Source organism: Plectropomus leopardus, chromosome 2 (genome assembly GCF_008729295.1).
Source record: "Plectropomus leopardus isolate mb chromosome 2, YSFRI_Pleo_2.0, whole genome shotgun sequence".
Taxonomy (NCBI): domain Eukaryota; kingdom Metazoa; phylum Chordata; class Actinopteri; order Perciformes; family Serranidae; genus Plectropomus; species Plectropomus leopardus.
In genome coordinates, this window is record NC_056464.1 from 37,974,585 (window position 1) to 37,998,966 (window position 24,382).

A 24,382-nucleotide genomic window follows, 5' to 3' on the forward strand; every position below is an offset into this window, starting at 1 on the left:
TGGACATTACCGTGGAAACCAACCACGAAATCCACACATTAACCCACCAGACCGGTTCTCTCTCTCTCTCTCTCTCTCTCTCTCTCACACACACACACACACACACACACACACACACACACACACACACTTACACTTCCTCTGCAGGTGTTATGAGGGGTTGAAAGGGAGAAAACAATTAAGTGTTCCTGTATGTTGACAAAACTTATCAACACAAAGAGCGTAACTGTGTGTCTGTATGTGTGTGTGTGAGTGCTTTTGTGAGTGTGTGTGTGTGTGTGTGTGTGTGTGTGTGTGTGTGTGTGCAGAGCGTCACCTGTTTAATTTGACCTGGTAATGAAGGGCTGTCCTGTTGGAGTTATTTCTTTTACTTTCAAAATAAAAGCTGGGACCGTGGTAGGGCTGTACCTGAGTCAGAATTATGCCAGTTGAATCAGATTTGGCTGTTCAACAAGAACAGTTTTAAAGTTTGAACAGGTTCCTCGGTACATTCAGTGTGACAGTTCATGCAATCAAGCAAACAAGCCAATGGCGCTAACGATGGGTCATAAATGTGCAACATTTTTGCAAACTCCTAAAACTAAAGCCGGAGACTGTGTCGTATTAACTTGCACTGTCCAAACTCTCTCCTCCTTTTATTCAACTATACTGTGCGTCTTGTGACACGCATGATGATAACTTATGATGCAGAAAAGTTTGCAAGTTTTATTTATGCAATGCCACATGCTGCGGAGTGTGATCTGCCTGAAGCTGCTTAACCTCTGTATTTAACCATTTGAAACCTGAGCTTGACTTCTTTCAATAACACAAGAAAAAGGCAATGAAAAAATCAGGAAGAAGTAACTCAAAAATTCGCAAAAAAATAGTGTTAAAAGTACAAGAACTTTACCTAAAAATGAGCAAAAAGAAACAACAAAATAAAAGAAAAAACTGAGAAAAAAAAGTAAAAACAAAAACAAACAAACAAGAAAATGATCCTAATAAAATGTGCTCATAAAATAATAATAATTCTGTAAAATATTTTTTAAATGTAATCAAAATAATCAGAAACACAGGGTTTATGTGGACATTTTTCCCTAGCTTGAAAAAAAACCCAAAACAAAACAAATTCTAGATCTACTAATTGCTTGCAATTTTTTGAAACACCTCTTGCCAATTTACTCATTGCCCTTTTTCCTATGTTCTTGCAAGAAATCAAACCAATTTGCTCAGAGTTTGAAGGTTTAAAATACTTGTTAAGGCGTCTGAATGCAGCAAAAGAAAAGTGATGTCCATCCAGGCTGCAAAGGGTTAAAGGAGTGTACTGTTATTTATCTGTACAGTCTTTTCACTCTGTGGCTCTAAACGTTGTGTTTTACATTCTTGAAACTATTCTGGGTTTGGTTTGCCGATGTGCGCTTCCTCTTTTTTAAGAAACAAACATGAACCATGAACACTGAGACGTGACGGAGCAGGTCTGCAGAGGCTTCCATCAGAGGGAGCGGCCATGATTCACCTCCAGCACACACACACACACACACACACACACACACACACGCGTTACTGGATTTCCTTTAAATACCAACTGACTTCTGTGTTACATAATCATACTGGCAGCTGACTGTCTTAACAAAGCCCCGACACACAGGCACTGCAGCTCTGATACACGGCGTCTCCGTCCTGCTCCAGCAACATTTTAGGATGGCAATGCTAAATCTGTTGACGACTCTTTTCATGTCGGTCGTTTTGGAAATGGACCAAGTCGATTTGGCGGAGTTAGCAGGGAGCCCACTGTTGCTAATTGCACTCCCCAAAGAAATATTATATAATTTTTGGAAAAATAAAAAAAGTAATTTGAGAGAAAAGCAGACAGACGAATCTAAAATACAAATTTAGAGGATCTACCCAGCGTGTCAAACTGACTCAGCAGCACAAACAGGTTAAAAACATAAACATAGATAATAAACAGGAATGCATAATATTAGACTTTTTGTTGATATCCGATATGCTGATATATTACAACTAATTTGGCAGATAATTGATACCTATATACCCATATCCTAATTTTAATAATCATAAAGTGTCTCTTATAGTGGAATTAACCTCATATAATGCAACTCTTAAAATAGCAGCCCAGCAGCAGATGGAGACATAAAATACTATGCTTTTTAATGTATGTAATACTCATTCTTTATGTAAAATAAGAAAACACTTCAAATAAGGGTTGATGTTTTGTAAATGTTCACTTTGTCAATAAAAAGTCTGTTCACTCTGCTGCCATCTGGTAAAGATAAAGATGTACAGTATATAAACATACACACATATCAGTCTGTGATATCTGCACATATTAGTATGTTGGCTGATTTCAGTATTTCATTTTAAAGCCCGTTCCTTTATCGGACATTACATACAGGTTATATATATACATGGTGAGGCAGCATAATGGCGTGATATTCCCGCCTTAAAAGGGCACTGTAAATGTGGGTACAGACTTCAGTAAACGCCTAACAGACAGACTGTAACTCAAGCAACCCCGTTCTTAAATATGCATAAGTTAAAGCCTTAATGAAACATAAACAGGTGAATTATATTAAAAAAAACACCTTCTGTATAATTGTCATGAATGCTGAAATTAGCAATAGAGAGCAAAACTGTTTTCTTTGTATCATCATGTAAACATGTTCATTCCTGCTGTAAAGTTGAGCATTTTTAAATGTGTGTCTACAGTGATTGACTCTGTTTCAGAGTCAGCCTCAGGTGGCCGTTCAAAGAACAACAGTTTATTGCAGTCCTGTGTTGGTTTCATTTCTCAACCTCAGAGGCTGCCTCTTGGCTGTACCTCTATACTTGACAAACTTTTGTGGTGAAACTCATTGTCGGATCTAATTCTGAACACAAAAGCAAACAAGAGCATTTCCCACAATGTTGGCGTCCTCCTTCAGCACTGCAGAACTGAGTCCGCCCTGCACTTTGAACTGTGTATGTGTGAATGTGAGAAACCTAATCCAGGCTAAAACGAGGCAGCTGCACACGAGGTCTCACTGTGTCACTTCACGGAGAGACAGAGACACGAAAGAAAGAAAAGAGAAAAATAACCCCAAAAACAACCAACGTAAATTCGCATGAAAGTGTAAAAACAGACAACAAGGAAAGAAAAGAAGAGGACAGATGTAATGAAAATTGGCTGGGCAATTTTCCTGGCCTATTTCATCCTCCAGTTGCACAATCCTAACGATTTCTACATTATCATGTCACACACACATACACACACACACACTCACAGCCTGCTCTACAGAGATCTAAGAGATGGAGCTAATTAGTTCCCTCATGGTCTCCCTATTTATAATAAAAAAAGATATCCAGTGAAAGATCACACTGTAAGAAGCAAGAAACAGACAGATCAAGGGGGAAAACATTTCCCTTGGCTCACTCACATGCCGTCACAGATACACACACACACACACACACACACACACACACACACACACACACAGACACATACACAAAAAACACTGCCATGTACTCAAAACACACACATACTGATCTCAGAATGATTTTCCTCTTGGTGTGTGTGGCCCACAGATTAAAACCCAATCCTACTACATGTGTCTGTATTGCACTGTGTGTGTGTGTGTGTGTGTGTGTGTGTGTGTGTGTGTGTGTGTGTGAGAGAGAGAGAGAGTGTATGTACCTCTGGTCCCAGTTGCCATGTCTGCCACCTTCTGAAAAGCATCCAGGAAGGCTCCGGTCACCACGATGGTCGTCCTAAATCAAACACAAACATCACACGTCTTAACTAAATGCATTAAGTGCACAAAAGTTTCTCTGCGTGACCTCTGACCTGCTGATTTTATCTGAATTTGTACAAAACACACAAATTATTGCAACTGTATTTCATTTGGTACAAAACATATCTGATAAATATACCACACAGTCCTATTTAGGAGGTGTACAAGAGTGCTTCATGGGCGTCACATTAAGTGTGTCACAGCTAAAGCGGCCCTGGTCGGTCGGCTCTAGCTGTGCCAAGCCAAGCCGTGCTGACATGCGTTTCCACTAAAGCCTCACAGCGGGGGGCCACCGCTCTGCCGTGGTCCTGTTTTCTAGCAGGCCTGAGCAATGCCCTGTGGACACAGCCAACAGACTCAATACATTTACATGAAAAAGTCCAATTATTGTATCAGTCCGTCTAAAACGGGACTTTTAAAATACATGTAAACATGTTAGTCCGACTGAAATCGGCCTAATTTGAATTTCTCGAAATTGTACTAAAATACCCAGATAATTCGATTGGAGGTCGAGCTATTTTGTCACGTAAATGTGTCAGTCAGACTTGAACTGAACTCGGTGTTCTGCACATGCTCCTAGTCGTCATGCTGGCCTCCCTCAGTGGTTAGGGACTGTTGGTTACTTTTAAGGGGGGCAGAGGTGCTACAAAATGGGTCACGCACTAAAAATATATAGGCACTGAGGATGGACTTGTGTTTTTAATTATGGCTTAGGTGAGGGACAGACAGCTTTAAGAGGTAGTATTTTATATTTATTTTAAATCAAAAAAGTCACACCCCAGTCATCCCCCCTCCTCTGCTAAATAGAGTACAGTCCCACAACACCGGCACGCTGTAGATGGGGCCAAAACAAAACATATTTTAGCCACCTAAAAAAAAAAAACCAGTGCTAGTTTAAATGCACACTATTTAAATATTTGCTCCTCTTTACCTTCCACAACAGCTGATGGAGGCAGCGGTAGAGCAGCAGCTCCGCTGTTCAGTGGAGTAAAATGACTCAACTTCTCAGTGGAGTCTGGTGTCATTGATATAACAGCTTCAAGTTCTGTCGGTAAGAGCTGTCTTACGGCAAGGTGAAGTGGTGAAACTGAACTTTTAGGTGGTTTAAAACTAATAAACGAAGGCAGAATTTGCTCAGAGCTGTTTGATTATATGAACGTGACGTGGTGGTTTTCTACCCCAGTTATTGTAAATAAATATTGTAACTGTGATTGGGTCTCTTTTATAGATTGTATAAATAATATAGGTTTATTGCATCTAGCTGAAAGAGGGCATATCTCCACCTGCCATGGTGTAGTGGACATTTAATTCTCCCCTGCTGCTTGTATACTGGGACAAGGACAGTAGTCCAGTTAAATTACCTCATCTTGCTATAACCGTAGACTTAACTGTGCATGTAAACGTAGTGACTGTGTCAAGTGCTGCATCATCACAGTCTGAGACTCAAGACTGTGTCGTCAAATATAAGTGACCAGAGAAATGAGACATCTAAAGAGACACATTTTGAGACACACAAACAGATACCCATCCATAATCTTGGTGCCTTTGTCCACCTAGCATTTTTTTTCTTGACGCTGGCATCTTTTTTTAATTTGTCCCGATGAGGAGCGGATGTCTGTAGCTGCAGAGAAAAACACAGCATCCTACGTTTTTAAGCAGCTGCAGCGAGCACTGCTGGTGATGTCACTGCCGCTCCTTTAACTTGGTTACTGTCACAACAAAGACAGAAAAGCCCATTAGTGGGAGCAGATCGGCCGATGGACATTGGATGCTGCTGGTGACGGTTGTGTTTTTATCGCTGTACTGTTGTAAACTCATTGTTCATGGTGTAGTCAGCCCTTTGTTAATGTAGCGTCGAGTCAGCTTACAAGCTAATGTTACTGTCAAGATATTGTTGTCATAGAAACAAAAACCATGCACGGTGCATCATTAAAAAAAAAGCACTGGGAGCTCTCTTTTATGAAGCGCTCCCTTGCGCCCTGCCACCGCATTTCTACAGAAGAAAAACAGTGTGTGGACACAGGCCCTTTAGTGATATAAACACCACAGACGAAGAACACAGTCACACTGATTATGATTAACGAAAATTACATTAACTGAATCAGATTTGCTACCTTCAGCAGCATGGATGGCAGGTTACCATGTGAATCATGTGACTTATGTTTACTTAGAACTGAGCAATGTCAACTAAAACAAAGACAGAACGTGTGTTTGTATATATATATGTTCAGACTGAAGAAACGGGGATGGATTACAGTCTACTGCAGAAGACGCATCATAAACAAACCTCTGCTAGGTTTTAAAATGAAAAAAATAAAAGACTTTTATTTTGGAGGCAGGACTGATGAGCTACATGAGAGGCCAGCTGCCCTCAAAGGCCAGTGTTAGGAGTGCAACCGGAGACCTTTGGACGAACACACACACACACACACACACACACACACACACACACACACACACATCATCTTCATCAGCATCAATGGACCTATTGTCTCTGTGTGTGTATGAGTGTGTGTCCCAATACCAGCCAGGTCTATGTTCCTATAGCTGTGCGCATGCACACACACACACAAGCAAAGTCATTATCCCTGAAAACCTAACTAAGAGGATCATATGACACTGCTGTCAATAGTTTGTGTGTGTGTTTGTGTGTGTGTGTATGTCTGTCTGACCTCAGTGGAAATTCTCTTTCATATTAATACCACATACACGTGTGTGCGCACACGTGTGCGTGTGTGTGCGCGATCGCGCGCGCACACACACATCATCTTCTAAAAGTCAACGTTTTGAAAGGAAGAACAACAATTTCTATATTTGACAGAAATAACGGACAAATAATCAAAAAACTTAACTTCCTTCGATGGGAGCAAACAGTATCAGTCAGACACTAAAATGCCTAAAAACTACCATGACACTCTGGTATCAGAAACATAAAACACACTACTCTGGCTTCGTGTGTGCTCAGACATGTTTGATCTGCCGTCCCATGATCCCCGGCTGCCTGAACACTCTGGTGGCGCTGTGGGAAAACTCACAGTCCCACATTCCTCAACGAGACACTGGAAACCCCGCTGGAGTCTGACAGAAGCTCGGGTTTGTCTTTGTTCAGCTGGTACACGCTGCTTTAAAGTTGGGGTGGAGTACGGCTGTTTTTCAAAACGCCACACAAGACTGAACAAGTTACATTTCTAATCATTGCCACTCCAAGAAATGTTCCCTCGTAAAGATCATTCTGCCTCATTCTGTGAAGGGGAATAGGACGCCGAAAAGATGCTAATACAATTTTCTACAGTTTAATGGTCTGCTTTCGAAGATATAACTTTAAAATAGTCTCATTGAATGCCTTTAAAATTATCTTTAGCCTGTAGGCAGTAGAAGTAAGATAAAACTGTTATGGATTTATGTCTTAAAATTTAAGATAAACAGCAATGCTCCTATGTATTGACAGATAGAATTTAGATTACAAATGACAATTCCTGATATTATTGATGTTTAACCCTTTGTAATCTGGGTAAATTGGCCTGATTTCAAAAATGTGGGAAGGAGGCAATGAACTTAAGAAGAAATGACCCAGAAATTAGCAAGACATTTGTAAAAAAGTATAAGAAAATTACCTGAAAATTAGAAGAAAAAAAACCCCTTCAGATTTAAAGGTTAACTCATATGAATCACATTGAATCCCGTACTAGCCTGAGCCACAGCATCTCTTTGACAAGAAACTAATTGAATGTTTCCTCAAAATCTGTTAAGACTTCATTAAACTGTGCAAAGTTTGCTGGTGAAGATTTGGGTTAGGGGAGGATCTGAGGTGTGGGATTAAAGTCTAGAAATGATGTTACCACTGATGTTAACAGAATTTAGTTGCTTTTTAAGCGCATAATGTAACACTTAATTTCCTTTGTTATCTTTTGTATTTGAAAGGCATTTGGTTTTCAGGATGGTTCAAAGAACAAACACAACTGCGGAGTTAAAAGTCTGTGTTAAAGCTTAATGTGTGCAAATTATCCACAGCAGATCTTTTAAGTTGCATTAACATTAGAGCAGTAAATGTCCTTTTTGTGTGTGTATATGTGTGTGTGTGTGTGTGTGTTGCTGGCTGACTGGCAGAGCTAATGGACTGCGACTGGCTGCAGCAGGCAGAGCGATGCTTATCAAAGTAAACTGGCCTACTGGGAAACACAGCCATTATACTGTTATTATACTGAGCCAGCTACTGGGTCACTGTGTGTGTCGGGCAAAGTCACAGTCACAACACATACAGCTTTCATACAAAGTACAGTAAACAACAATAACCACTTTATGTTTGGCAGGGACTTTAAGGTTTAACAATGATTCAACAGCTGGCTGCAGGCCAAAAGAAAAGCCATGAGACAGAACTATGAGCTGCTGTCCTTATGGATGTTTAGATAAAGTTTCCTGAGTTTTGGTAGCAAAGAAAAACTTCTGTTGGACATATCTGCACTGGGGCTGTCGGACATGTCCGCGCGCTGGAGCGGCGGAAAGAAAGAGGCATGCTTTCTTTAAAAATCTTAAAAAATTACACCACTAATCACAGCCAGAGGTCAGGGTGTATGTAGTTTTCCAGACCTTTTCCAGGCCTAGAAATTGCTAGTTGCAAATTCTGTGACTTATTATATATAAGTATTATATTATATTATTATACTGTGCTGTGAAATATTCTTCTTAAGTGTGTATGCATGTGTGGATGTGTGTGTTTACCTGAGCTGTGATTGTAGCTTTGCTCCTTTGGTTACAAAGTCCTCCCATGTTGGATAACTGGCCTGCAGCAAACACAAAGAACATCAAACATTAGACATCACACGAGTCTGACCACAAGAGTCACTGAGTTAAACTGAGACATTAAACACAAAGCTTTGACAATATGTATTTTATACCAATAATAAATCTATAATTAAAGTATTGCACCTGTCAGGTATTTCTCTAGACTGAACTGGGGTGAGAGGGTGAAAGTTGCTCTGATTATTCAACAGCAAAATAATTGCAAAAGTACATTACATGCAAAAATTGCATAGAATGCTGTTTTTTGCCTTTCAAATATGTAAATTTTCCAATGTTCACAGTTTAATTTTTCCCTTTTTAAGGGTGTTTCGGTTGTTCATAAACCATTGTGAGGGTCCAGGGACAGAGGGATGTTGGATGTTGTAAAGCCCTCTGAGACATCCATATGATAATATGACACTAACAATGAGATATTTTATTTAATTAATTGTATCATTACTTTAATGCTCATTGCTTAATTATACTACTGACAGAGGTGGCAGCACGAAATAATTCACCAGTGTTGTTGTCAGTGAGGATTAATGGAATAAACTTAAATGAACTTCAGGATCTAAATGAAAATCACAAAAAAATGAGCATTTGGGGTATGAATGAAATGCAGAAAATGCAAGAAAACAAACAGAACATTAAGAGAGGAAAGGAAAGTACACAATAAGAAAAGAGAGCTACTGTCGACTGAATGAAAAGAAAAATATGAAGTTTGATTATTATAATTAGTTAAAGGAGTGTTGTAAATGGAGGTGGTGCTGAGAAATCATTTCAGTCCTGAAAAGTTGTCGACTGTTTTCTGCCGACTAATCAATTGATCCAATAGTTTCAGCTCTTTCTGTGACCTTTGCATTTGTCATTATTGCTTAAAAGTCAAATTCCTTTTCAGGTTTTCAACAACAGCAGTTCTGCACAGAGTAAAACCAATCAACAGCTGACTGACTCGTGTTATTTTTGGCTTCTGTGGGTTTCACATGAGGACAGAGCGAGGCTCTCCAGCCGCCCATCAGGGCCAAACACAAGCAAACCGATGTCACGCAGCTGAGACGAATTCTCATTCTCATTCTGCAGCTTTTTGTCTGAGCTCATCTCAATGTTCAGTTTCATCACCAATGAGCCGTGAATCCTGTTCAAACCCCCCAGGCACGAATTTCTCTTGTTTTCATAAAAATTCAAACTTATTGCCAGAGTGGAAATTTTAAAAAGCTGGAAATCATCAAGTAATATAAATCAGTGTTGCTTGAAAATTCTATAAATGTTTAAATGGTTATCAATATTTGCTGATTAATTGTATGTCAATCAATTAATCTGCTAATCTTAAACTCTGAATCTCCCCACACACAAACACTCACTGATTCACTTTTGACTTCGCTGAAATTTAAAAAATGCATTGAAAACTTGTGCAAATGTTTCAGTGAAAACAAACTAAAGAATATTTGCATTTTTTAACCACCAACAATACAGCGTCTCCCTAAAAGGTTTTTGGAACTTTCAAACCTGTGCAAGTTGGCCTGATGTCTTTACAATAGAGAAACTTAAGAAGAAATGACCAAGAAGCTAGCAAGAAATTAGTAAAAAGTACAACAACACCCCTCACCACACATAGGAAAGTAAAAAACAAACAAACAAACGAACAACAGGGAAATGACCTTAAAAACGGCTTAAATGATAATCTTTCTGCAAAATAATTTTAAATATCATAATTAGAAATACAGAGAACTGTATTTCTAATTATGATATTAAGATAAAATTATGATAAAATTTTCTCTCTGTTAAATTTTCAATCTACTAATTTCTTTCAATTTGCAGCAGATTTCTTGTCAAGTTTCTCATTGCACCCCCCCCCCATGTTTTTAAAGAAATCAAACCAATCTGCTGCAGGTTCAAAGGTTTAAATTCTTGTGAAAGGCATCTTAATGCAGCACAGCCATCCGGGTTTCAAAACTATTGGAAAGCTCTACAAAAGGAGGTTTTATTTTTTTTCTTCTGCAGAAATTAGGGGGTAAAATATCTGCATTTTGCACCAGCAGCTGATTGATTATGTAATCGAAGGCTGCTTCGTGCACTGACCTTGGGTTACATCTGTGGCCAACAGCTGCTGATGCCGTGTTCTGGTTATTCAATTAAAAATACAGGGAAGCCCTGTTGGAGCGGAGGGCTGAATCCCACTTTCTCTCTCCTAAACCCGGTCACCCTGTCTGTCCTCTGTCTCCTCTGGTCCACCAAAGAGAGGATAATACCGATTTAACCCCTAACACCACGCCATTAGCCTCTTAGCTCCACATCACTAAAGCTGTTAGCCGGCCCCCGCTTCACAGCTAGCCAGGCCTGCTCACGGCATGAGGCTGACAGGTTTACTAGCTACAGGGATTTAGCACTGCGTGATGAAATACTGCAGGTGACCGCCTGAATGCCTCTGGTGAACAACACTAAACCTGGGATAAATGGAAGAGGAAGGAAATGAATGAAAATGGTTTTCAGTCCAAAAACTTTATTGATCCCTGCAGGGTGAAGCAGGTTGCGGATGGAACAAATTTTATGTTGGGATTTAAAGAAAAGAAAGACCATAAGCTTTTCTCTTTTCCCCATTTTTCCTTTTCTTTTTTTCTTATTATAAATGTTTTTATATCTTTCGATGTAAAGCATCTTTGAGTACTCTGAAAAGCGCCATACAAGTCTGATACATTATTACCATTAACCCTTTAAAATCTGAAAAAAATTGACTTGATTTCTTCAAGAAAAATGGAAAGAAGGCAATGAACAGCTTAAAAAGGATGACCCCAAACTTTGCAAGAAATAAGTAAAAAGTTCCAAGAAAATTAAGATCAAAAACAGAGAATGACAAGAACAAAATGCTAAAATAAAATAAAAATAAGACTTTTCCCCCATACCTTAATTTTAAATATATAATTACAATAATTATGAATTTAGTTTTCATAATATTTTTCCCTCATAGTTTGATAATTTTGTAATGATTCTCCATTTTTTAAGCAACTTTCAGGTCACTTTCTTGTCATTTGTTTACAAGTTTCTGATCTCCTTTTTATACTTTGTTTTTAAAATATATCAAACCAATCTGGTTTATGCAACACAAGAAAACTGAAAACACTCCAGGTTTCAAAAGGTTAAGCTCATAACTGAAACTTAAGATAGAGCACTCTTAGAGTAATCTGAATTTAGACGACATTTTACAGCATTTATAAGGAAAGTTGTGTTTTTGGAGCTGAAACCATTAGTGGTTTTTGAACTGGTACATTTCAGGCACTAACTCATTTCTAGATACGATAATGTAGATTATTTTGAATTGAAAGCATTCATAATGTACTGTAATCTTTCTAAAAACAGCATCTCATGCAAAGGTTTTTTAAATCTTTCAGAAAATCCATGCGTGTGAAATTGTCTCATGGATAAATCTGCCTGACGCTGTATGAGCTCTGCCGCTGACATCTAATGACGTTTCTGTACATTTTCATCAGCTTAGTCTTGGTATGTTCACGGGGTGTAACGATGAATGCATGTTCGCCTAGAGTCATTCGGTACAGGATGTCTGGTGCGGCCTGTAATCAAACAATTAGCCCTAATACACTTAGGTTTACATGTCAGCATGTCAACAAATTTGGAAGTGCAAGCGGATTAGATTTCATTCATGAGCGAAAAGATTTCCCTGGACATGAAAGTGACAATGGATAAAGAAGTTACTGCCTTCAGCCTTATTTGCACAGGACCAATGTCTTTTTGAGGATCTCGTGATTTAGAAGCCCTTTTTACATAGAGATCATGCTACCGAGCCACAAAAAAGTCCCTTCTTTATGCTTCTCTGCAGTTTTACACAGAATCGAACCATCATTGCATCATTCCCCTCCAATGTTTGATTTTAGACAACATGCAGGCATCGCAGAATCAAAAGATGCCTGACAGGCAGCCTCTGGTGACATAAAACACATGTGCCGGGTGCAACACAAAAGACCCCCCCCAAAAAAAACCAGAGGTCGCAGGTTATACCAGCACTGTGCAAATGGGGCTTCATTGACAGCTAATTCAATTTTCTTTTTTTATTTCATTTAGTTTGTATGCAATTAAAACTGCATAAAATCAAGTTGAATAAAAGAAGCATTAAAGATGTGTCATAAACAAATCCCCTCCCAGCTTGAGAACAACAAACAATAACAAAAGCCAGAAAAAAACAAAAAAATATTATTGTTATTATTTGTTTCTGCAGCTGTGCACATGTGCATTAATAAGTGCATGAATGACAAGTGGGGAATGAGTATGCATGCTTTAGGACTATTGTATTTCTTTCTTGCTGTTAGGCAAAGTACTGTTGTATCATTTTCATGATGGCATGTGCAACTGATGGATGAATGCATTTGTTGTTTTTTAATTATTGTATTTTTATTGTGTATGTATTGTTGTTTTTATTGTTTGTTTTTTTTTTACCACAGACAGTGAAGTCCAGGACAATCTTCCTACTGGGACAATAAGTCTATCTAATCTCGACCATATGTTAGCTTTTGACTGCCTTTATTTTTACAGATAATATATTGGCCGATGATTTAATGTCGGCACTGTAGAAAAATAAATCTCTCTCTTATCTTCTTTACTTTGTTCTTATTCCCTGTTGGACAGAAAATATACAAAACTATGACCACTAAACCACAGCTACAGCAGAAACCAAACAATGAGTTTTGTGTACTATTACACCCCTCCTATTCACAGGAATACCACCACAGCACTGAAGCTCGGACCCTTTACTTCATGTGATGTTGGCTATCTGAGAAATGACGTTTATTCTACTTGAGAAGTCGCTGAAGGTCATCGGGACAAAAGTGTCGAGCTACAAACCAGGAACCCACAACACTAGATGTCTCTGCTGCCTGTATTTCTCTCTGTGCGGCTCCTGGAGGGCCATCTTTGTTCCCACCGCCACTTCTCACCTAAACCTCAAATTCTGTCAGGATTTGTTGTGACGGCCAGGAATGTCACAGCCAGTCAGCAGACAAAATACTCCAGCAGCGGTTTTGCAGCAAGCAGAGCTGAAAACACCAGACAGACAGAGTATCAGGGTCCGCTGCAGCTTGATATTGAGAACTTTAGAGCAGTTGTGGCTAAATTAGGGTCCTGGGGCCCACAGGGGTCACCGACTGTGTCTCTGAAACAGCTGCCAACAAAACAGCTGCGTACGCTAAAAAGAAGAAAATGTAACAAAGGTTGTGACTGAGGAGGATTTTCAGAGTCGACTCAAAAGTCACCACTTCAAATTGATTCGGGATGCCCAGATGGCTCGGTCGATATGTTGTTATTGGCTGTTATTCTGTGAAAATATGCGATCGGAAGATCAAAATTAATGCTTTCTAGAAGCTGATCATGGTGTGTGTGTGTGTGTTTGGAGAGGGGCATTCAGCTTTCCCATGAGTGTTTTATTCAATTTCTAGGTACTCTGTGGGTCTGAGGGATCCTCAACTTGCTTTTCTTGGGGGCCAATTTTGCAAAATGACCAGAGCAGCAGCACACATGTTTCTAGGAATTTTAGGACATTTCTAGGATTTCATGACATGTACAGGATTTTAGGACATTTGTCAGATTTAAAGATGTTTCAAGGATTTTAGGACATTCCTCTGATTTTAGGATGTTTCAAGAATTTTAGGACATTCCTCTGGTTTTAGGATTTTTATGATTTTAGGACATCTCTAAGATTAAAGGACATTATAGGATTTATGATATTTCTGAGATTCTAGGGTGTTTCTTAGATTTTATGACATTTAGGACATTATAGGCTTAGCTAGGACATTTGTCAGAGGTTTCGATGGGATCATCCACTATCACTTTTTTTAAAAGATTATTTTCTTAACAACAGATTAAGCGTGCCGCAGGTTGGAGTCATACCTGCAGCCTCTGTACACAGCGCTCTTCTGGGCACCTCTACTGTTTTTGACAACCAAACTTTATTTCGATGCTGTTTTATGCCCTCTGGCAACTCTTGTATACTTAAAGTACAAAAACAATTCCCAGTGTAAAAAGTTTTGTGTTGGGTATCTGTGTTGGTAACTTATGGTAGGTATCTCTTTCACTTTAGACTTTTATAAACCCAACCAGCTTTGGGACCTGCCAAAAACTCTTGTTTTAAGATGAGTGGAAACAGCGTACATGCTCCACTGGCTGTGACACAGTGAACTCTATTCACTCCATGTATAGAAGACATACAGAGCTGTCATCCTATCTGCTTAGTCAACCAGACAGCATGAGCAGGTATACTGTTACTTTAGTCTGTCTGTGTGTGTGTGTGTGTGTGTGTGTGTGTGTGTGTGTGTGTGTGTGTGTGTGTGTGTCAGTGTGTGTGAAGTCACCTGCCATCAGCGCTTAATCCTACCATGATAATCCTGACTTGCTCTACTGACCGACAGAGAGAAAAGAGACAGAGCGTTGAGACTGGTGTGACATCTCAGGAAAGTACCCAGCTGACCTGACTGACTCTACAAAGACCTTATTTACTCGTTCAAATAGTTAAACAGCCACTAAGATGGTAATACATTTAAAGGCAGTAACACTGCTGTGGGTGGATGTTCAAATATCATGAGAGTAGGGCTGCAACAAATTATCATTCTCAATTTATCTGCAGAGCATATTCTTCATTACACAATAAAAAAGAGGAAACAAACCCTGAACACCTGTGTTCACGAAGCCTTTGCATGTGCAGCCATGCATGCAGCTGACTGCTGTATGTGTGTGAGTGTTTGTTTGCGTGTCGTGACTTTCAGATAATGTGACAGTTTGGAGAAGTGCGGGTATTACTCACAGAGAAAAAAGCTAAAAGTATTTTTCTGTGGAATCTGGTTCAGATTCCAGCAAACTGGTTCTAAAGTTCAACCTCAGGAAATTTTGACAAGCCTGGAAGATGCTTCTCTGTCTGTACGCCACCAATGTGCTGGAAAGTGATTTCATTTATACATGTTCAATTTTAGTCTAACATGTTTCAGTCTGCTCTAGTATTTTATGTTGAACCTGCCTGCAGAAAGGATGTTAGATCAACCAATCAGCTTCTGCAAACCTCAGTGACGTATAACTCCGTTCGCATATATCTGCAGTAGACTTGAGCAATCTATTTTTCATACCTTCCTGTAATGTCACCATGGTACACGCGATATGACAATTTCAGTGTGGATTTTAGAACATTTCTATGATTTCAGGATATTTTTTATTTGAGGACTTTTCTTGAATTTAATGACATTCGCAGGATTTTAAGGCTTTTCTAGGATGTTAGGACATTTCTTGCATTTCAAGAACTTTCGCAGATATTAGAACATTTCTTGAATTTAAGCACATTTATTGGATTTCAAGACATTTCTAGGATTTGGCCAGTGGACTTCAAGTTAAGTATCACTGGTTTACACCATACTGCAAATGGTAGTAGTCTTCCTGATATCAGTATTTAAGGAATAAAAGATTGTGAGTTGTGTAGGAACAATAAGAGAAATCGAAAGTCCATGCTATCCTCCGTTTGTTTTACTGGATAAAAACCTCATTGTTTTGATGAACACCCAAAAACCACCGACCAGTGCCTTTGCTATATTCTGCAGGCTGTCCTGCCATTTTTGGTACACTCAATACAAAATTCAGTCACAATATGTCAACAAAACTAATTTTCTTACACCCATTTTCTTTAGGAAACACTAAAAGAGAACCACACACCTTATGAATTCATATTTCTCTCTTTTACCAAAACAATGACTTCCATGTCACGAACCTGTTTATTTTTCGAAGCTCAACTTAACAGGTTAGAGCAGCCATCCTGACGGGAGGAGCAGCGCTGCTCAGCTGCAGCACATCTAGAAAAAACGATGATCGACGATTTTTTCCGCATGGCGCGTGTGGTTTTCAGCAATGCATTTTATTGTGAAATATTTTCAGGACCGTGATGTTGACAAGGCAGTGGCTTGCAAGGCTACACAAATAAGTGGAGTATGTGCTTTTAATTGTGGAAAGACAGCAGTTACAACAGTAGGCAGCTATGCAGCAGGGCTGCAGCAACAAACGCTAATGTGAACAAACATGCTCACACATGCAGTGTGGCCCAGGTGTAACCTTCAGGGCATGTGATGCACACTGCATGCAAAGCATCCTAATTACAGCCTCCAGGATAAAGTTAATAGATGAGGGTCTGTATTTTTGACAATTTTAATCAAAACCACACTGTCTGGATTTCTAAATACTCTGGTATACTGTAATATCTTGATACCGTCCATGCTTTATCTGCAGAAACCCTCATAGAAGTGTAACTCCTACACAACTCATCTACCACTTTAACTGCGCTGCGGCCAAACAAATGATGAGAATATGCCAAGACTACAAATGCTGGTCTATTTACATGTTCACTTCCTCATTAGAAACAACAAATCTCCTTCACTGTGTCCTTACATAAACCCGCACGAAAAGAAAAAGAGCTCTGATGTTATTAGAGGTTATTAGAGTCTGTTCTTTATGCAGCTCACACAACTGAAACTCAAGTGGAAACAGACTGATATCCAGATGAAATTCAGCCATCTACCATTTCATCTTACACATCTGACTGACTGTTTGCTCGAGGAGAAATATGCTGGTTTGTGATCTATGGGAATATTGACAAACCACTTATCATAAATCACTGCGTGTCACAGAGCAGAGGAGACATTTGTCAGAAGAATGTGACGGTGCAAATTCCTCTGAAACCAGTTTGAGAGTGAAACCTGATGATAACATGCTACAGAGGATTGTTATTACCATCACTTGTGTTTTATTTCCCTATAATTTAAAAAAAAACACACTATTTAAGCTTTGTGTATGCATTTAATTCCCTCCATATCCGCATCTGTATCAGGCTGGTGTCATTCTTTATTTTTCTTATTGTCAATAAATCCCATTAAAGTCTCTAAATTCTTGATAACTTTCATCTCTTTCAATGGCTCTTAGCCCAAAGCCCATTGCTTCCTGCTGAAGACATAAATCTCACAAACATATAGTCAGATTTCTGCAAAAAAGGTTCAGTATATACAAACTATGCCACCTAAAATACACGGGACATTTTGTCCACTGCCCTGGCAATTATGTTTCAGACAAATGGTCACCATAATAACGCAACTCTGCTGAAGCAACAGAGACTGTTCAAACAGCAGGTCGATGGTTTGTTTAACGTTGTGTTTGAGCAACTCTGGTTGACTCAAAGAGAGAAAAAGGAGAGCGAGGGGAAAGCAGACAGGTAGGGTGTGTCAACATCAGGTTAATAGTTTGTTCAGTGAAGTCTCGTGTGTTCACCACAGTGGACTGCTTCGTGCTTTATCTGTGAAACAAAGAGGTTTTTATCAAGTGAAGCAAACAGAGGAGAGCATGGACTTTCTGTTTCTCTTATCGTTCTTACGTAACTCACAATCTTTCATTTCTTTAATTCTGACAGCAGGCGGATCTCTACCAATTGTTCTATGGTGTTGGGTAGTGATACTCAATTTACAGCACGCAGGCCGTTTTCTTGGTCACAAAAAAAGTAGATTCACACCAAGAATTGTCTTTGTACTTTAAGTGTACATAAGATGCCAGAGCGCATAAAACTGCATCACAATAGAGCTTGTTTACTAATAAAAAAGGTCCAATGGAGGATCCCCGCAACACCCGCCCGTTTTCATAAAATACAGACCTCCTTAAAAGACCTCCTAAAGACCTCCTTAAATACTAGAAATGTCCTATAACCCTTGAAACTTCCTCAAATCTTAGAAATGTCCAAAAATCATAGAAAAAGTCCAAGAAAAATCATAAAATCCTAGAAACGCCCTAAAATCTGAGAAATGTTCTGAAACCCCATAAATGTCCAAAAATCCCAAAAAAACATCCTCAAGTCTGAAGTCCTAAAATCCCAAAATGTCCAAATATGCTAGAAACATCCTATAATCCTTGAAACTCCCTGAAATCCTGGACATGTCCAACAACCCTTAGAACATGCTAAAATCCTACAAATATCCCAAAATCTGAGAAATGTCCTGAAGTCCCAGAAATCTCCTAAAATCACAAATACATGCTGAAATTCTAAAAAAAAAAAAAAACCCAAAAAACCCAACATGCTAAATCCTAGAAATATTCTAAAATCCCAGACATATCTTAAAATCCTACAAATTTGCTAAAATACTAAAAGAAACATGTCTGGGGCTGCTCTTACTGTCATTTTGCAAACATGGCCCCCAAAAAAAGCAAGTTGAACATCCCTGGTGTGGGACTTGCTATGGAGCGTTCTTTTTTCTTCTAAATGCTTAATTTGTCCTAAAAGTGTATCTGAGAGGCAGAAAGTCACCTCTCAGCTCTCTCAGGTGCCCGGCTCAATCGATTGACTTCCAGACTAAAATCTTGTGGTGAAAGCTGAAGTCACGCAGCCTGCAGTGAGGCTGAGTAAAGAAACAAAGGATGTAGAGAGATCAATCATTCATTGCTCCCTCCTTCTCTCTGCAGCAGCAGCTGTCTTGTTGCAGACAGGTCAACTGGACGTCTGCGTTACACGGACCGTCTCTCCATCACTGGCAGACAGGTTAACAGCAGAGCGACAGACATAAAGCACCACTGGCAAATTCCTCAAAAAAAAACCAGGCTGACAAAAAAAAGCCAAACTTTCTGTGGAGTTTCTAGTAGCTTTACGTCCAAATCCTGCTCTGAAACCCTCCATTTATAACCAGCATTTTTTCCGATGTTTTGTTTTCCTTTCCTCTTCTACATTATTTTACTAATGTTATGAAGAGGAAGTAGATGGCAGCTGATCTCCATGTGACTTTTGTCTGTTTCTGTTTCTTTGCATACATTTGTGTCCCTCCTTTGGCTCCTTAGTCATGCCACTCAGTCTCTTATTGATCATTAATCTGTGTCTCCAGTCAATATACTTCTTAGATTAAAATTACAGGGTTCATACTCATTTTTACCAATACATTTCAGTGACTTTTCCATGATTTTGAGGCAAATTTTCAAGACCCTAGATTCTCTGAAACAACCAATGATACTCTTTATCAGTTCTTTTTCATTGCCGTATTATAGCTTTTCTAAATATATACTTTAAAAAAAATGAATTCAGAATAGGATTAGAACTGAATATTTAGAAATAACTTTATTTATTTATGGTGCAAAAGGGGGACTCAGGTCGAATAAAGCACTGGGGGAGGAACCTATATTTTTTATTTTGGCAATTTTAATTATATCATTTTTGGTTATTCAAAAAAGCATAAAGCACCTTAAAAAAAACACCAAAAATAACACCATTTATCACAGACAGAAACTGTAAAAACAATACTTTTTGATGGATTTTCAAATTTCCAATGGTCCTTAAGCACTTCATGTGTTATTATACAGGTTTGTGACACAAAATTCCATGGCTTTTCCCAAAATTTAGGGGTATAATTAATTTTTAAAAAAATTTCCAGGCCTGGATATTGCTATTTCTAATTTCCATGACCATTCCAGGTTTTTCATGGCCATACAAACCCTGAAACTAGAAAAGACTGCAACTACAATTCAGCAAAACCTTCAAAATCAACATTAAATAAATAAATAAACCGCAATCTTTTACGCATCATAAAACTAACCCACATCCATAACTTTAAAACGGAATTAATGTTAAAAGTTTCGTATAATATCACTAAAAATAATGCATTCATTTTCCAATCAAAAGATTTGACTCGATATAAGACAATTGCCAAAACTTCCTCTTTCAAAAAAATCCTCACTGTCCTCTAAACATGGTGCCTGCTGGTAGCTCCATCAGTGGGGAATAATGATGTAAATCCACACCCTCCATTGACCTGCACTCATTCATACCGTCTCATCACCTCCGTCTCTCTACCTGTTGACTCATGTTCATCCATCACTCCGCCTTCCTTCCAAACTTTCCATGCTCAGCTCAGGTCTCTGCTTTGCTTCTCCAAAGTCGAATTTCTAGACTGAACACGCCAGAGTGGATCCGTCTGATCTAAAAGGTCGTTTCAAATGATGTTGAAGGCGTGGCCATCTTAAACTGAACATGAGACACAACCAGTGGGCTCTCTGTGGATTACGACATATTGTCGGCTGCAGAACCCATGTCCCGATATCTGCTGCTTTTGTTCCGCTAGCTTTGAGTTACGCCCACACGTTTTCTTTAGCTCAGCAGTGTGCGTATTTTCCGACATACATATTTTCCTTAACTGTCCAAAAATTGCCCTTTTTTAAATTCATAGTTTTTTTCACAAAAATGTGATTTTTTTTTTTGTGATTTTAGAATCGAAGATTTTTTTCCTCTCTCTTTTTTTGGTGATTTTTTTATTTTTACTTTTTGGAGTTTGGAAGGGTTGTTTTCTGTAAAAGATTTTGGCCAGTTATTATTATTATTATCATTATTATTATTGTTGTTATTATTGGGCAATTTTTAAAGAAAACATTTTGACAATTTGTATTTTCTTTAAAATCTTTTGTGTGATTTTAAAACTCACAGGCTCATGGGTTTGGAAGGCATATTTAACTTTTTTTTTTTTCAAAACCACAAAAAAATTTGATGGTTAAATTTCATAGGGATGTATCTCAATCTAATTTTTGGGCATCTATCCCAATCTTGGACATTCAGTACTTCACATCTGCTGATACCTGAGTCTGATCTGATACTTATTTCCTTCAGCGTTAATTAAATATTCATTTGACACGCTGAATGAACAACAGCTTATTGTTCAGAAGCTACCTGATACAAATCTGATTTTGATCTGCTTTATTTGAAAACCAAAAATGATTCATTAAAATCACATGCAAACTATGTACAGCTTTTTCCATTTAAGAAAGAAAAAAAATGTACATATATATATATTATATTATATATATATATATAAAAAAATTTTCTATTCATTGTGGTTTCTTTTTGCAGTTTTTTTTTCTTTTTACCTTACTATGTTTATTTTTTATGCACCATAATACAAAGGCAAATTCCTTCTACATAAAAAACCTTCCTGGCAACAAACCTGATCGTGATAAAAAATATCCCTGCATCGTCCTCAGTGACCAATCTTTGATTTCTGCGAGGTTTGATCTCCTCATTTTCTTTCCTCTTTTCTTGTATCATGTTCTTCCTTCTGTCCTGTATTTCCTTCTGTTTTGCACATTTACCTCCATCCTCTCCTCCCTATCACACACACTTTTATATGTGTGTGTTGCCATGTTCTACAGTACGTGTTTGTTAGTCCGTTCTGAAGTATGAGTTTGTGTCCACGCCCACGTTCACCTGAGGCTGCCTATTTCCCTGTCAGCAGTGAGACTTCTCTGAAGATCAACCGCGCACGTATACACACATACACACACACACACACACACACACACATACACACACACATACACACACACACACACAACACACACACACACACACACACACACACACACACACACACACACACGCAACACACACACACACACACGCACACACACACACACACGCACACACACACACACACACACACACTCACTCTCACACACTAACACACACACACACACACACACACACACACACACGCTAACTAACTATCAGGAACTATAAAGAAGTATATCATTGATGTGACTCAGCCTTGATGGCATCACATCACATTATGGCCTGTGGTTTCAGGGTGTGTATATGAGTGTGTGTGTGGGAAAAGCCTGTATTTTACTGTACACACATGCACGCACACACGCACACAAACACAAACACAAACACACACACGCACACGCACAGTTAATTATATATAGACAAAACTGATTATAAAACCGAGTAATGCAGTCATAAACACTGTTTACTATGGTGTGTGTGTGTGTGTGTGTGTGTGTGTGTGTGTGTGTGTGTAAATTGAACACGGCTGTAGCTCAATGTTGAAAGCTATTTGCTATTCCATACACACGCACACATGCACACACACAGTGCTGCCAGCTCAGTCTTAGTTCACCTACAGTACACAGTACAGGACGGATAACACACGCACACAAACAGCTAACACACACACACACACACACACACACACACACACACACACATTTTCACCTAACACTGAGGGAAGGAGTGTGTTAGGTCGACGGTTGTTTGGGCGACATTTCCCTTTGAAGTCACGTTAACGAGGAGGATAAATTCAATACTCAAACATTCATGAAATCCTCCTGCACAGAGAAATATACATCAGGAGGAGCTGGTGGGGTGAGAGAAGGAGAAGAGGAGTAGATGGAGACACACAGTACAAAACCCGGAGCAAACACAAGGCTGAGGAGTGAGAGTGAGGGAACGCACTGAGCGTGTCGGGATGGAGGAGCGAGGAAGGTCGATGGCTCATAATGTCACTGCTGATATCGCTGAGACAGAAATCAATAAGCCGTCTGTCTCTCTGCACTAAAACTTAAAGGTCCCATGAAGCTGCTTCAGGACGGCGATTTTTCTGCTGAACTGTGACATGCTGCTTACATACAGGACGGGAATCTGTCTCTTATGCCCACTAAAATATTAAATAATACTATAAGACAATTATGACACAAAATTTGTGTTATTTCTCCCACAGAGCTATGGACTGTCACGTCCATATGTTCAATTAACCCTTTGAAAACCTGGAGCGACATCACTTTTCTTGGGCTGCTTTGATGTGCCTTTCACGAGTATTTAACTCTTTGACCACTAAGGAATTTGGCTTGATTTCTGAGATGGGAATAAAAGGCAATGAGGAATTTGGTAGGAATGTCCCAGGATCTGCATAAAAATAGTGGATTTAGAAAATAATTTTAAAAAAGCTAGGGGACATTCAAAATTTAATTATATTACACATACATATTATATATTTAATTAAATTAATTATTCTAATAACATATTTAAAAATTATGCTCCTGAATTTATATATATATATATATATATATATATATATATATATATATATATAAATTCAGGAGCATAATTTTAATATATATATATATATATATATATATATATATATATATATATATATATATATATAATCTATATAAATATATATATATATAAAATCTAATTTTGAGGTAATTTTCCTGTACTTTTTACTAATTTCTTACTAAATTTTTTGGATCATTTCTCCTCTCACTGCTAATTGCCACCTTCCCATGTTTTTAAAGAAATCAAGCCCATTCTGCCAGCTTTCAAAGGGTTAAAGAGAGCACAGACGTCCAACTTTAAAGGACAGTTTACCCCAAAATCATATCTACATATTTCTCTCCTCTTAGCTGTGGTGCTATCAATTAATCGAGATTGTTTGGTGTGAGTTAATAAAAACACCTTTTTGTACTCGTTATAATAACTCGATATTTGCAATACAGACATTTTTCACAGTGTAAAAATAAACATTTGTCCCTAAGATGTAACAAATCAGATGCTGCAGGGTAAAACAAGCCCACACTCACGGCTCTGGGAGCGCGTCCACTTAGCCAGTTTTAACTGAAATATTTCTCAGTGTTTTGACCTTCCGTCCGCACACCGCCAACGATTTCTCACCCCAAACACTGAGCTTCATAAAAACGCTCTCCAAAGCGGAAGAATATAAAAAAGCTTTTGATTTGACAACCTGCTCAGACGGTCAGAGGCTCTGTGGCAAACTGTTGTCCTGACAAAAACTAAGTTTTTGTTTAAGTTTACTTTCTGTCACCTCTAACCCTCTCAGCCGATCACACAATTCAGCTCTTGTCGACTTCATGACGATAAAATAGTGTTTTAAATGTTGTCTCTCATTACGGCAGCGCAGCAACAAACAAAACAGATACTGTTAGTTATGAGCTGTGATCAAATCATCGATTTGGCAGCTCTGTTTTTCGGCTGTCTAACAATCAAAACT

General features: G+C 38.6%; 1 protein-coding gene across 1 annotated transcript in view; it reads right to left on the bottom strand.

Moving 5' to 3' along the window:
* Positions 1 to 24,382, bottom strand: part of mtss1 (MTSS I-BAR domain containing 1) — a 66,048-nt gene that overhangs the window by 34,640 nt on the left and 7,026 nt on the right. The window contains 2 exon segments of the mRNA XM_042510325.1: positions 3,671 to 3,744; positions 8,487 to 8,548. Of these exon segments, the coding sequence (XP_042366259.1) occupies positions 3,671 to 3,744; positions 8,487 to 8,548 (136 nt within the window).